At 40.4% G+C, this 15,782-nt stretch overlaps 1 protein-coding gene and 1 long non-coding RNA gene across 2 annotated transcripts; both read right to left on the bottom strand.

Annotated features, from left to right (window-relative positions):
* Positions 1 to 2,588: 2,588 nt before the first annotated feature.
* MARVELD2 (MARVEL domain containing 2) lies at positions 2,589 to 11,318 on the bottom strand. Its single transcript, XM_079330927.1, has 6 exons — positions 9,934 to 11,318; positions 8,317 to 8,349; positions 7,102 to 7,238; positions 6,090 to 6,261; positions 5,625 to 5,675; positions 2,589 to 4,706 (listed from the first exon to the last, which is right to left on the bottom strand). The coding sequence occupies exons 1-6, from the start codon at positions 11,008 to 11,010 to the stop codon at positions 4,590 to 4,592; spliced, it is 1,587 nt and encodes a 528-aa protein (XP_079187053.1). The 5' UTR covers positions 11,011 to 11,318; the 3' UTR covers positions 2,589 to 4,589.
* Positions 11,319 to 11,531: 213 nt separating this feature from the next.
* On the bottom strand, positions 11,532 to 13,784 carry LOC306814631. The gene is made up of 3 exons (XR_013777216.1): positions 13,733 to 13,784; positions 12,474 to 12,530; positions 11,532 to 12,183 (listed from the first exon to the last, which is right to left on the bottom strand). It is a non-coding gene; the product is annotated as an uncharacterized lncRNA (long non-coding RNA).
* Between the last annotated feature and the right edge of the window lie 1,998 nt (positions 13,785 to 15,782).

Raw genomic sequence — 15,782 nt, 5'->3', positions numbered from 1 at the left:
GCCAAACCGCCCCGCCGCCGCGCAGAGACCGTGCCGGAAGGTTCCGCTGTGTTTTCCACACCATCACCAAAATCCTCCGAGGTGCGGTCACGGAGAGGACGAGCGCCTCGTGAAAACGCCTCACGGAGACATGGATGGAGAGGACGAGCGCCTGGGTAAGAGGCTCACGGGGAGCGCCCTCGCTCCTGTGTTCCCCGGGCACGGCCGCCAGGCTCCTGGCACTGCGCGATTAACAGAAGCAATTTCAGTAATTAACAGAACAACGCAGGAGCCTGGGAAAAGCACTGGATTTCAATACGATTATGCCCATACACCGGTTAATGAAGGCAGGCATCTATCACCCCGCCAGCAAAAGCAAGAAGTATTGAAGGTATTTTGATGCTAAGTAATTATGTTTTTCCATCAACCTAAAATAGTTCTGAGTATTCAAGTCACCAAGAGCTTCCATTTCATAAACACCACAGTGAGGATTAGCTCAGAGCAGGCTGAGCTAATTGCTGATTGCTCTGCGGAGAGATTAAAACTTTACTGGATACAGTGGAAGTCTGCCAAGACTGGGCTTCATCTCCTGAATTACAGGAAAGTTGCCGAACATCCGTTTCTAAGGAGTCTCACTCTGAGTCCAAGTAAGACAATACACGAGGAAGAAAACATGTAAACAGCAGTAACAATTCTTGAAACAGGAGTGGGTTAAATCTAACCACTTCTGTACCCGTCAGCTTATTGCATTTATCAGGAGCAATGCATAATTATAACGGAATGAGAGGAGAAATTAATTAGCTGTCAGTTAAACCGTACCTGGAAAAAAACAACTTTTTTGAAGGAAAGCAAGCTGAAGACAGGAAAAGAGGAATTCTTTGAAAAGTCAAGGATTTGCTTTTTGGAACTGAAATAGCTGCAGTATGAACAACTCCCATTAAAACATACACCATCTTTTCTTTAGAAGGAAAAAGTCTAGTCTATAGAACACTGAAATGAGGTATCTTATAAGCTAGCAGTTTGAATAAAAGAAGAGAGAAATGAGACTTCTTTCAGAACAGGAGTATTTTTTATTCTCAAGACCAAGAATTTCAGTGCTGGACTGGAATACAGAATATAAAGTAATTTTGTAAAACTTGATTGTACAACATTAGTAACTTACTGAATACCTCCTTTTACAATTTTAAAGAAATTAGGTTTTTCATTGCCATGAACATTTGTAGTCAATATGTCATCACAAAAGCTCGTCAGGCTATTGCACAAGTCAAAATTTTGGGTATATTTGTTAGTCACTGCTTTATCTGGCCTGAAAAAAAAAATGCATGGTTTAGTAAACAGTATGCCAATCTTGCCACAGTTGTTTTGATCTAGGATATCCAACTGCTTACAGAGACAATAAAAACACAAATCTAGTTTAGAAACTATAGTATTTGTAGAAATGCTAAGAATCTTGAGCATCTTGATTTGTAGATCTGTGTAGCCAGGCAAGCATTTTCTAAGAGGATGACTGAAGGATAAAACTTCTTGTGTACACTCAGGGTTTGAGGACAGGCTGTAATTAAAAGCAAGCCCACTGATGAGAGGCAATATTCCTTGGTGATTAATTTATGTGTTAATTACCTTCTGCAAAAACCCAGTCACACAGTACGGCCCCAGAGCACATGGTTTACACATACATGCAAAAGTATCAAGTAGATTCAGAGCTGGGCCTAGAGGGACTGCACAGAGAGACTGAGGTGATAATCACCTAAAAAATTCAGTTTTGTCTGGAGTATGCCTTCCATTCTTCAAGAGTATCAAGAGGCCACTTTCCTTGATAGTTATCATGTAACTCAGATTGAAGGATTCTCCCATCACTTTCCTCCCAGTTTCTGCCTTGCTCCAAGTTGCTTTAGCTTCCAGCCATTAATTCTTTCATTAACCTCAATTTCTTTGAGAGATGAACATGTTAACCTGTTAGTCTAAGATTAGTCTTTCTCCAGCATGACTGCAGCATTGTAGACAAGACCCTTTCCAGTCGTCCATTGGTAGGTTAGAGGAAAACCAGTGCACAGATTGTACACATGAGAAGTGCTTTAGAGCCCTGGGGCCTGTAACAGACACAGGGCTGGGCAAGTAATTTACTGTAATGGTTGCAACACGTTGCTGCAGCCTTAGGATGGTCTGCAGTACCTTAGGATGGTAGCTTACTTCTGTCGTGCCCAACATCAATCCTGTTTGGAACCCAAAAGGTGGGCAGAAGGGAGTATCTCTCCCAGCTTCTCTTCCCAACATTTGGAAAATGTACATGGCCACATCTGTGGCATGCTGCTGGAAAACACAAGAATCCACATGCAGATGTTGCCACTCGATCCCCTCTCATTCCAAGCACACGTATGGTGTTCCCTTTTCCCAATCCATTTGTTGGAAATTTTGCAGGAAAGAAGCAGCATGATGGTTCTCTGCAGGCTAGACAGACGCTGTCTGAGGGACCAGGAGCCAGTTTCTTGAAAACTGAAACTCATACCACTGTCAAAAGGAGCCTGGAGCTGTGTCTCATTGTCCTACAGAAAGAAGACCTATTAAGTCTGCAGAATCTTCCAAAGAAAACATAAGTCATATTATTGTGAGCACTTTATGAACACCAGTTGATCCTCAAACTTGCATTAATTTTCTTCTGTTATCAATGCAATGCCTAGAACTCTCACTGAGAAAAAGCAAGAAATCTGGGTTACAGTGAGAGGTCCTTTATTTAGATTGTGGAGATTTGGACAAGTACTTCTCTTAAAAAGAACAATTTAACAAGTATTCAGCACAACAAGTATGAAAAAATGGCCTATCTTTATAAGGAAGAGAGGTTTCTCCTTTGAAATGAATACAAACCAGAACCAGAGAGAAAGGCACAGAAAAAAAAAAAAAAAAAAAAAAAAAAAAAGAACAAGGCATAGCACTGGCTGTTACCTGTTCTCAGAATAATGAAAATATTGAGGCACCAGCCAGGCAGATGAGATTGGGGCTTTGAAAAGAAAAGTTGCCAAATTTTCAAATTCTCTCAGTGCTCCCATGGCATCTTGTGCTATTTACTTCATCCACTAAAGCTCTTGGAATTAAGTGGCTGATAAAAGTGGAATGTCAATTTTACAAATATGAAGGTGGCCATCAGGACTGCAGTGTAAATGATAAGGGCTGAAAAACCAGAAGGGCTCCAATGGTCAGAGTGAGGTATGTTAATACATTTCCAGCAGTGAAGAGCTGAAGCAGTAGTACTACCATGACCATACTGAACTGGAAATGGCTTTCCTGATGTTGTTCCTTTAAATTAAGGCAGAAGTTAAAAATTTTCTTTCAAAGAAGAAAACCAAATCACTAACAAAAATTTGCAGTAACTGTAACCAGAGCACCTTTTACAAACAAAATGTCTGTAGAAACAATAGAGTAATATGGCCACACTGGTGGGTTTTTAAAATATTAAAAACATATTTCAGAACAGACAAATTACAGTAATAGAAAACTGTACAAAAACTATCAATGCTTCTAACAATTTTAGTAAGTAAAAAAGTTAATAAAGTAAATAAAGGTATGATAAAGGATACAAAGAGAAAATTTACTGGCTTATGAAAATACTTGCACATACAAACCTATCCCCAGCATAATATCCCCAGAAAATATAAAAATATACATAGAATTTATGCAAATATGCACTGGAAAGTATGTCTTTTAATACATTTTACCTGGCCTTAAAGGGGATACCAGCAATTTACACTTTGAATGAGAATTCATTTTGCTGTACTTACTCTCTGAATGCCAAGTTCACTAACAGCTGCTGCATAGACAAAAAGTCCTGTTACTTGCTGAAGAAGAGTGAAGCCCTTAAACATATGTACCCCTAACAGCATGATCCAGAAGGCAGGCAGAGCACACTGACCTATAGCAACACTAACGGAACATTAATATGTCTCATTCTGTACCTCTGTTCCTTTAAGGCCAAGTATAGATTTGTTGCATCATCTCTGAAGAGGGCAATACAAAAACCAAACCCAGGTCCCCTTCCCCCAGCTGCTTAAATAAGAAGCTATTTTTCTTTTGTTGTGGGGCAAAATTCAAGATGATTTCTGGTAAAATGTACAGCATTTGGAAATACAATATAAAAATTCTCATTAAACTAGCTTCTGAATTGCCCAAATTTTCAATACAATTAGGCAGCGCATAAAACCCCACACAGAAAGAACAGCTCAGCTCTTTCTGGTATCATTAAGATGTTAGATAGTAATAAATCCAAAATTGTTAACAACATTTCTGTGCAAAGTTTCTACAAGGCATTTGGAAACTGCTTTCTCTGGTAGGCTTTGCAAGTTTGCAAATGAAGTATTTTCAAATAAGGTATTCATATTTAAGAGGCAAGGATTTGCACTAACGAAAGCAGCATGTTAGCAGAGGTTTCCTAACTTATCTCATAACTTCAGTTACAATTGGATCTGCATACAAAACCCATCAGTAATGAACAACATCCAAATATATGACAGTGATTAAGTAATCCCCATAAGTGTATTGTTCAAAGAATGAATAAATAGGTTAAAATACACATATTGATTTTAAAAACAAGAAATAGCATCAATTAAGAGAAGGCATTGCTAAGTTTCTACATTCCAATTCATAACTTTATCATAGTCCTGAATTCGTTGTTTTATGTGAGAAAGTTTATTCTTCAGATATTCACAACGCTCCTTTTTCTCCAGAAATGCAGGATCCTGCCAAAAATACAAAAACCTTTACATGAATATGTTGGGCTATCAGACTCTTCTAAGCATAGTCTATTACACATTATTTTCTTGACTAAAAGGACAGTATTTAAATATTCTCAAAAAAATCACAATCCTTTCCCCTGGCCCTTTCTTATTTCCTGTTTCCCCTTCTCTCATAAAAGGCCAGAAGAAAATGTTCTGCCTTTATATGCTGTAGTTACTTAGTAAATAGAGCTCTTTCAAAACAAAAATCTGCTAATATAAATGACATCCTACTGTTTAGATTTTATAAATGTATTTGTTATATGTTCAATAAATCCTTCCCCTCCTCCCAAAAAAGCAATGAAGATAACTAAGGTGGACACAAACTCTGAATTCCATGAAGAAAAAATAGTATTTGTAGCACGTAATGTTTTTAACAGGACACAGATACGTATTTGCTGCCTGCATTAAAAATTACAGAGAAACCTCATGGATGACACTGAAATTTACTTTCTGAGAGTGTCTAAATTCCACGCCTCAAAAATTACAAAACTTTTTTTCAATGTTAAGACTATGTTTTCTGTTTTTATCCACTGGTTGTGTCAGTCAGTGAATATAATTGAACTAATCTTCTGAGTGCAGAATGCTAAGAGATGAAGCATACTCTCAGAAGATGAAAACACTCACAGCTCTTGGTTTGGGGTTGTGGCTTGGGGTTTTTTCCCCACATGTGGCTACTGGTTTCATTATTCCCAAAAATGCTTGTTGGCGTGAATGTTTGGGTTGTATCCTAACTTGGCCAAAGTTTTAGAAGACAAAATACACAAAGTAGTACAGGTACCCTGAAGTACTGAAATCTGCCTAGTGTCAGAAGTATTGGCTACTTAGACTCTCTTTGCTAGTCACTAGATTCAATAGCAATGTAAATCTAAAAACACTTACATTTTTCTTCTTCTTGTATTCTTGCAGAACTTTTAATATCCTTTCCTGTTCCTAATGAGAAACCACAGATTTTTAAACTTTGAGTGTGCCCCATATATTAATGCAAATTCTACAAAATGCTCATCAGAATTCCTATTTGATCAATACCTTGTGGTTATAACATTTTAGATGTAAATCTTGTATTTGAGAAATAATAAAAATACATAAACTGTGACTCACTAGAACTTAAAAGCTACTAGTATGAAGCAAAGAAACAAAACTCTTTGAAAACCACGAAAACATCTTAACTGGAACTTGGTATCTCTAATTAATGGCCAGAGATGATGTAACATACAGAGAAACTTCCTCTCACACCAGGTCACAGCCAGCATTAGAAAACATTGTGCCCTAGCTGAAGACAGTCAAGATCTGCCTAATACTACCTGATACAACTATTTTCCATGAGCCTATTTCACAGGTACTTACATATATGCTTTCAGGATGGTGTGGAAGCTGTTTCAGCAATGCATCCAGCTCATCAAACTTTTTTAATACAGCATGAACTTCCATGGACAGCTCTTTATACTCAGCGAACTGATCATTGAATACTGCTTTGTACCGGTCTCTCATTTCATTTGTTTGAATTACAGGGTATTTCCTGAAAAAAAGAAAAAACAAACAAGAAACCAAAACCCAAAACATTAAGAATTAGTTTTAGAAATACAATTTGCTAACAACATTTAGACTCTTCACCCGACAGTGCATTTCTGCATTTTTTTGCTAATCTCATAACCTGCTGAAATTTGCATGTCTGTAAAGCATTGAAATCTGAGAATCACAGTATAGTTGATGTTGTAAGAGACATCTGGAGGTTATCTGATCTAACCTCCTGCACAATCAGGTACACTTGGACTAGGATTGTTCCAGACAGCTTTTGATATCTCCAAGCATGGAGACTCAGTCTCTCTGGGAAACCTCTGCTAACCCTCACAGTGAAAAATATTTTCCTAATATTCAGGTGAAATCGCATTTCTATTTGTGCCCATAGCAAATAGTATAAAAGTTAATTTATTATATCAAACTTGGAAAGCCCTACCCTTTAAAAGAGAGCATGTTACAAATTCAGCACTTAGAAAGTATAAGACTAGTCAAATTTCAGGCCATAAAAAGGCCTGAATTTTAGTTTTTATCCTCTAATATCTATATAGCAGTCTTCTGCTCCTTTGGCAGTTACTGTACTTGCTTGATTATGGCATTGTGCTTCAACATTCGAGGTTTGTGTGGGTTTGTTTATTTAATTAAGACTCCTTATTTATAGTTACTGGTCTTATGCCACTGATACCAGCCCTATCCCCTCTACTTTTTGACTACACAATTATGAGTTCCCATAGCATGTGCATGGGAGAGAAACCACAAGTATATATAGGGGAAATGCAGAGTGAAAAGCATTTTTCAAGTATCCTCCACCAAGGTGGTCCATCAAAATCAAGTCACTTACGCTAAGTAGTCTGGCATCACTATAGGTTTAGGAATGTGGCCTGCAGGTATATGACCATTAAGTAGCTCTGGTTTTCTTTCCAGTGATTTGAGCTGCCTGTAACTGACTTCTTCCCTTAGTATGTCATCAGCTTCGTACTGTTTTAAAAGAGAAGGAATTTGTTCTTATTAAATCAGTTTTACGTAAGTATCACAGAATATGCAACTTTAAGACGGAGATATATGTATTCAGCAGCAGTAGAAGCAAATCACAAATATTTCTTAGAATTCTTACTGTAAATAGAAAATCAGTTTAATGAGTTACAGTAATGCTTCTCATACAGTGTTTTTCTTCAGTTTGTACTAACAGCAGTACAGATAAACACTTCTGGAGATTTGGAAAGGTTTGTTTGGACGTCTTAAAAAAATAGTGTGAGGAAGTTTCCTTCTGTATTCATTTAATTTGTGAATAAACTGGAATCATTCTGTTCTCTGGAGTCCCCTTTTCTCCTTGTTTCTTACTGCACAATTCAACCATTGATCCAGAAATAAAAACGTGGAATCTTGTTAAAACATAAACAAAAGGATCCTGATCCAGTACTGAATCAACAGAGAAGACAGTGGTAGAAAATCTACGGTGTCTAACAGGAAACATTTAAGACTGGAATTAATACATCATAATTTCTCTGGAAACCCTATGTAATCTTTGCAGTGTATGCAATGACACTTTGTGTGGCTGAAACACTAACATTGCTGATGCTTTAGAACTGGAAAGGGTTCTTTGGAGCAGTCTCAGAGACCAAGAAAGAAGCTCAACTCACAGGGCACCTACAATGTACTTCCACTGGCTCTCCTGCAAATTAAGCACACAGCCAGGAAGAAAGAGAGTCTCAAACCTATCAAGCATCAGACCACCTGCTGTTTTAGTCATGTCTGCCAAACTCTGTGATGAGAACTTGGCACCTCATAGGAAAGGGTAAGAGCATGTGGAGAGGCAGCCATCACATCTGCTATTTTACAATTTTATAGATTTCATAACCTAACTAGAAGTAAGTTCTTCACAAACTCCTTTTGAGTCTTCTAGGCAGGAGACGGCTGTTCATTCTAACTTTAAAAATGAAACCTAATCTCTTTGGGGTCAAATAAGCAAACAAATAAATTAATTAAAAATAGTCATAAGGGAAAGAATAACCATTTAGAATTTCAGTAAACAGAAAAATAAATTTATATTTCCTACCTTCTTTTCTGGAAAAGAGGATTGTGTTTTCATCTATGGAAAAAAAAAAAAGAAGAGAGAACTAAGCTTTATTTTCAGCAAAAATAGTATGTATAAGCACATACTCCTAAAATTAAAACGTTTTCAAAATCATACTGCTCAGAAAATTACATTTATATTTAGGTATGATGAAATTTTGCATAAGGAATATTTTCAAATCCACTAATTTCAAGACTTGTTGCTTAAGGAAAACAACCACCCAAACCCTAGAACAACAGGATTTCCCAGAGCACAGCTGTAAGGAACAGCTTGCAGGAAATACTCCATCCACTTTTCAAGCTCCTTTATTATTGTTTCACATTCCAGCCCACAAGGTTAGTTAACTCACTAACACTCTGAGCCTAATTCATTGCCTAGAACACACAAGAGTGCACTAACCAATAGCTCAACCTGCAGCTGTTTTGCACAGCACTCTCCACAGTCTAAGTTCTATTGTTAAAGCATTCCCTTTAAAAATGTTTAGCAACTGGACTAAAAGAATTTGGATAGTAACAGGGAAGAATAAACACCTTGTGTGTAACTGGCAATCACCTCATTCTTGGAGGACATACTATCAGTTCATGAAAAAACTTTAACTGAAGAATTATAATTAGCTTTCAAAAGAAAAGTCTCAATTTTATGGAAGACGGTGAACTAGAAACCATTGTTAAATGAAAATGCTTCAAATCACACTTGAGTCACAGAGCAGAGGAAATACAACTTTAAACTCTCCTTCTAAAATTACTTAAAGCCTGACCCCCCCCTTGAGTTAGGTTTAAGTACATTTCACATGCATTAATTTTCATTCTATCTTAAGTCTTACGCATTTTTAAAGGTTTTTTTGGTGATGTTTTCAAGTGAAGTAAGTTTTACACAAATTACTTTTGATGCTCTTACCTACAGAGTTCAATCTCTACTGGTATAGTTTATCATTAACCAGGCAAATACTGAATGCTTCTAGGATAGGCAAGGCCAGTGGTCAGGCAAAATATTTGATGTGGCTGGCTGAAATTGGAGATATCGAAATCTAGCCAAGGCTGCTACTACTAATATTTGCTGATAACTATTGTGAGGAAAGCTGAAAAGGCATAAGTAACTTTTGCTTGGAGTTTTGCTTGCAAAGCAAAAATAAGTATTTCACATACTTAGGTTTTTTCACACTAGCACTTGATGTGCTGAATGCACAGTTTTCAAATAAATGCTAGGTGGCTTTAAGCCACCTAACCCTGCTGAACAGATGAACATTGTTCGTTTCTCCTTTGTTTGGAAAATACACACTAGGAAGTAGTTAATCAGCTGACTCAAGAAGAGAGCCCAGTGCTATGAAGAAAACAGAGCCAGGTCCTTACCCAAGGTGAATTATAAACATTAAAAAAAAAAAAAAAGGCGTTCAAGACTTTGGATCTGACACCTTAAAAACACTTTTCGTTTGGCAGTTTCTAATATTGTAAGACTGTTTAAAATTCAACCGCAGGGTTATAGATCTGCTGTAGAGAAGACATTTGATTCGACTCCATCTACACCATGGTAAGATCTTACAGCTGCTCCCTCCTCATCATGTGGTACCCGATAGACAGAAAACGATAACTAATGGCTTACCTCCTGTTCCATTAATTCCCTGTGCCTTCTGGCCGATTCGTGCCTCCACAACTTTAGGGCAACCACAGCACTAATTAGATACATGATCACCGTGACAAATAAGAAGATGATTGCTGCAGTCTGACCGCCCTCCACCCGGCAAAAAGCCGCATTTATCGGCGTCTTGAACAACTGGTAATAGCAGAGCCCACCTCTGTTGGTATCGTTTACGTACACTATGGCAGCCGACATGTACAGGAAGAACAAGGCCACATTGATCCCAAACTCGGTCAGAGGCCACCAGTTGGAGTCGAGGAGGATAGTTCGGTAGTACATGGACATGCCCAGCACGAGCAGCACTATGGTGACGATCCACGCCATGCCCGCCACCACCAGGATGAAGGGGGTTTTCGGGCCGCTGTAGGAGTATCCCCCATAGGCGCTGCCCGCCCCGTATCCGTAGGGCTGCGAGTACCCGAACATGTTGTACCACTCGTTGTCCTTGTGCACGTAGGCGGTGACACAGGCGAAGACGGCGGCGCCCAGCAGCAGCTCGGCCACGCCGAGGATCCTGAGCAGCCCTGCCCAGGACTTCATGTAGGCGTAGCGCTGGTGGTACTCCTCCACCCGCTCGCTGTAGGTCTGCCCGGTGCCGGCGCGCCGCTCCAGCGAGCCCGAAGGATCTCCGGAGGGCAGCATGGCCTCGGCCTCCTTCCGAGAGTTGTAGCTCCCGCCCGACCCCCCGAACGGGTCCGTGTAGGAGCCGGGCACCGCCTTGGCACCGGGCTGCAGCGGGGCGGGCGAGGCAGGCGGCGAGCACTCGACCCCGTCCGAGATGTACCTGATGTCGGAGGCCGTGCTATCCCAACTTGAGCCGGGGTGGCGTCTCCCTTTGAAGAAGTTCTTCCACGAGTCCGGAATGAAGCGCCGAACCGGCTTCAGCTCTGCCGGGACGCTGGGGCTCGGGCTGGCCCCGCCGGGGCCGAAGGGGGGCTGCAGGGGCAGCGGGGGCGGCGGCAGCGGGGCAGCCGAGCCGGGGCTGGCCCCGCGGGGCGGCGGGGACCTGCCGGGCCGCCCGCCCTGCGAGCTCCGCGACATGGCCGCGCTCAGCCCGGCCCCGGGCGCTCCCCGGCCGCGCTCGGCTCACCCGACGGGAGGCAGCTGCCGCGGGGTGCCAAGGCAGGCGGCGCCGGAGAGGGACGAGCCGGGCGGAGAGCGCCCACTGGCCCGGGAGGGAGCAGCCGCCCAACACCTGCGCGCCCCGGCGGCCTCACCTGCGGCGGCCCCACGGCCTTCGCCCGGGGAGGCGGGAGCTTCCGGCCGGGAGCGGCGGGACTGCCCCTCCAGGAGCGGCGGGAGCTTTTCCGAAACCGCCGTGCGTCGGCGGGGCGCGGCCGGGCCGCGCAGGAGGGATGGGCGCAGCGTGACTCGCGGTGTGACAGGGTGACTCACGGCGCGACAGAATGGGCCAGGTTGGAAGGGACCCCAGAGGGTCGTGGGTTCCAATCTCAGGTGCTCAGGGAGGGAGTATCTCTGGTTAGAGGGACTCCACCGTCTGTCCAAATGCCTGGTCACTCGCACAAAAACAAAGGTACTCTTCACATTCAGGTGGAACTTATTTTGCTTCAGTTTCTGCCTACTCTCTCTTGTCCTGTTGCTTGGCACCACTGATCCATCCTCTCGACACCTTCCCTTTAGGTACTTAGAGACATTGATAAGGTCCCCTCTCGGTCATCTATTCTCAAGGCAGAACAGGTGCAGTTTCCTCTTCATAAGAGAGATAGATGCTTCAGTCCCCTCATCAACTTTGCTGCCCTCCAGTGCACCCACTCCCGGAGCTCCATGTCTCCCTTGTACTGGGGACGCCAGAATTGGACACAGCACTCCACATGGCCTAACCAGGGCTGAGTAGAGGGGCAGGATGACCTCCCTCAAACTGCAGGCACTGCTCTTCCTAATGCTCTACAGAATCCCATTTGCCTTCTTGGCCGCAGAGGCACACTGCTGGCTCATGGACAGCTTGTTGTCCTTCAGGACTCCCAAGTCTTTCTCCTCAGAGCCGTGCTTCAGTCCCAATCTGTGCTGTGCTTGGGCAGTGCTTGGCATGGAGCTGGCCCAGTGATGGCGAAACCCAAGGCACTGAGCAGTCACTTTGGACAAAACTATCATTTCTCCCATTATTTATCAGGTTCAGGAGCTGAAGGAGAAATCTGGTGTGCTGCACCATTGTCTTCTGCAAAGAGCTTTCTACATTCACCACATAATCTGCATCTGAGTACAAAACAGCATTAATGCAGTAGGTGTTTTATTTACATTGTCAGTATGGGCTATCAACTTGTTCACAGTATGCTTCAGTTTCTTCTTTTATAGGGTTTAAAATTCTAAACAGTGATTGTTTTTAAGGTATAAATTTTAATAAAATCTTCAAATGCTCACAACTTATCAGTCATGGGTTCTGGAAACAAGCTGTACAAATGCAAAGTAAATAAAAATGTGTTGAAGAGTTATTCCTCCATTTAATAAAAAAGAAGGTGTTCTTTAAAGATAAGTTCTAAGCTTACCTCCAAAAATACCTTTACAGTAGTGTCTTCCTATATTTTGCATAAAGGAAATCTGACCTAAGAAAAATAATCACCAGTACTATATTGGGTAGATCAAAATGCACTTATAATTAAAGACACTGGAAAAAAAATTAATTCATATGTTTAGTTAAGTGGTTCTGTTTTTATTTGTGTTATTTTGGATACCAAAGTTTATATACATCTGAAGTGTTTTTCACTTCATATTTTATCATTTTCATAACATATTTACAGATTGCCTCCAAATAATAATAAACCCCTGCAGTCCATAAGCTATGTATTTATCATGCATTTATCATTACATACTTGAAAAATTAGTTAATCCAGATTGTAAAGCCTTAGTTAAGACATAAAGCCTTTTATTAGGAACAATTAACATAGCTCAGTGACCCACATGTCTAAACACTGTTTTTTGGATTACATACCATACACAGTAATCACCTAGTACTTGCCTCATCGTACACATTTTTTAAATATACTGCAAGCTTTGGCCTTGTTTATTATTGCAGGGAAAAGCTTTTAAGGCCTTTAAAAGGATCAATAAGCAATGAGGATCTAGTTAATAGAGTCTATGGGATTTCCAAAAGGCTTCTCTCCAATTCTCCTAAAGCGGACTTATTTTGAAAGAAACCTTAAGCCTGAAAAGAAGGCTTAAGCCTAAAATAACACCTTCACTCTTAGGCTTGATGAATAATTAACAGATGGGAAGGAAATGGGAGAAGGGAGTATGAGTTAATGGTTAACTCCTGGAATGAAGAAAACTTGCCATTATGGTTCTGCAGAGATCAGTGCTGGGACATGGGCTATCCAGTATATTCCTAAACATAACCTTCTGAAAAAAAAAGAGAACCTTGTGAAGACTGAGATGAGCAGCTTTGCTACTGACGCTAAGTTAGACAGGCCAGTAAGGCTGTGGTCTGCCAGAAGAATTCTGCCAGGACTTTATGAGACTGAATGGCAAATAACATCACAAATTCAATGTAATCAGACACCTGAAATCCATGCAGTAGAGAGAGAGATGAAGGATTTAAAATACTGCAACATGAGGATTCTGGCTCATGTATTTATAAAGCATGACATATGTCTCACTTCTGATGGGACAGATACGAATTTAATTCTATAAAGTTACTTAAGTTTTAAAGATGTTACTGTTTTGTTTCAAACTGTGAGTTGACACAGGCAGGTCAGAACAGCTACAAACTTGCAGTCAGAACATAAACAATAAATGTATTCCCACTTACTTGGCTGATGAGGGGATCCCCAAAGCAGCGCTGAGGCACAGAAGAAGAGATGGTTCGTTCTAGAGGATCACTGGACTGTGGTTCTCAGAGGCTTATAAAGAGTTACTTCCAACTGCAAGGTCACTTGAGTGATTGATTTACAATCCTTCTCAACAGACTTCCAAGCTTTAACCCATTCCTCCCAACACAAACCTAACAGGAAAACTTTCCATCTTGGCTATGTGGCTGTGCAAATAGAAGCATGTTCATTTACCCACCATATCTATACTCCATATGTGGGGTTTTAGTTAGGCAAAAGGAAAGCTAGTTTGGTTATAAAGAGCAGCTTGAAAAGACATTTTGGTCCAAGAAAGTTCTCCCCTAAGGGGGGGACACAACCAAAATAAGAGTGAAAAACCTTCTATGTCACAATTATTTGATATATTCTGTGCAAGGAAAAACAGCAAGATAGTTTTAATGATAACTACACATAAAATGCTGAAGAATGAATCTAGAAAATATATAAGCAGATGGAGTTGATACCTAAAGATCACAAATATGGTGAATTCCCCAATTTCTGCCTTCACTGGATATTAAAATTACAATTTTTATCATTCAATCATAAATTTCACCATCAGTGTGGACCAACATACTATTTTTTTTGCTACACTCTACAAAGGTATTTGTTCAAATGTAAAAAATTGGCAAGCACTTTGGTATCTCATGAACAAGCTATTTTTGATAAGCACTTTAAAACTGTCACATTTACATGACAGCTTAGTGTGGTTGAAACTGCACCAGCTTAAACTTGAGGTTAGGAATGTTTTGCGGTATTTCTACATTACTTTTTTTTTCATGAACAAGGAATTACGATTCTCTCAGAAATACAGAGAGAGACTAACTTGGACACAAAGAATAGAATTCATCAGAGGCCCCCTCTGTTTTTTTCCATTTAAGGAAAAATACAAATGTGCCTCTTCAAGCAAGTATTTTAATACAAGTACCTTTTAGTAAAATATGTGACAACTTTACCATTGAGTGGAAATCTTATCTGCTCTACTTACTTATCTAACACATTTATGTATAACATCTCCCTCAAAGCATCAAGCACTTACCTGTTCACTGATAAGGAACCTCTGGGGCTCAGATATAGCCCAGAACCCCATACATTTGATGTAGTTTAATAGTCTTTAAAAATTCAGTGTCACCTATACTAAACAAGACATATGAAGCAATATAGCTTGTAAGAAAATTATTGTCTTCTATCCTTCATGAACAGTTAGAGAAGAATCTAGAAGTTCAATTTCAGGATATAAAAAATGCATATATGAATAAGAAATTACATTCACATTTCTAGGTATTCCTACAAAGGACAATGGCAGTACTCAAATGTTCATTGTCTCTCTGACATCATCTATCTATGTCAGAAAAGAAGTCTGCATAGTGGTGAAGGTATAGGTTGAATGTTTTTGCAGACATATGTGATTTTTTTACTGCATCTTATTTTAAAAAATCCTACAAAAACCCCCACCAGAAATAAACATATTAGATAAAATTACTTCAGGTTTTATGCATTGTAAAAGGAAAAACATTCTATAAAATCTAGGATACATTTAGATGGTTAGGGATCTGGCATTCATGACCTGAGAAGTGGTGCTTGTATACAGGAGGAAAGCTGTTTTCCTCACAGCAAAAGCTAATGGTGAGGTGCAGGAACAGAAGGCTTTGCTACCCTAGCTCTGGTGATTAGAGAAAGGTGAGCTCAGATTCCTCCTGACATTGTGGAGCAGAAGGATAAAGGGCAGCTGTGAAAGGTTGCAGCAAAGAAAGCTTCTCTCCCTAATGTGTTCTGGTCAGAGAGAAAGAGAGGCAATGACTGTCAAAATTAAACACAAATGACAAGGAGCAAGAACAGAGATATATAACTGCATGAATGGCAACTTAATATGTATATTGAACAAGATTTCTAACAACTACTGACTCCATCAGCCAACATGTACATCATTTTCGTTTCCTAGGACATTCTTGATGCAGGCATAAGTACTTAGTTGTATAGTAAGTGTTACATAGT

The sequence above is a fragment of the Erithacus rubecula genome, assembly GCF_903797595.1.
Source record: "Erithacus rubecula genome assembly, contig: SUPER_Z_unloc_1, whole genome shotgun sequence".
Classification (NCBI taxonomy): Eukaryota; Metazoa; Chordata; class Aves; order Passeriformes; family Muscicapidae; genus Erithacus; species Erithacus rubecula.
The sequence above is the reverse complement of the archived record's forward strand: the minus strand, read 5'-3'. Positions and strand labels throughout refer to the sequence as shown.

What these genes read in the sequence shown, in the direction of transcription:
- MARVELD2 (XM_079330927.1), bottom strand. Translation starts at nt 11,010, where the DNA reads ATGTCGCGGAGCTCGCAGGGCGGGCGGCCCGGCAGGTCCCCGCCGCCC. An exon ending in ACCATCCTGAAAGCATATAT is followed by an intron (nt 5,676 to 6,089) that starts GTAAGTACCTGT and finishes GTTTCTCATTAG; the next exon opens with GAACAGGAAAGGATATTAAA. An exon ending in AATACAAGAAGAAGAAAAAT is followed by an intron (nt 4,707 to 5,624) that starts GTAAGTGTTTTT and finishes TATTTTTGGCAG; the next exon opens with GATCCTGCATTTCTGGAGAA.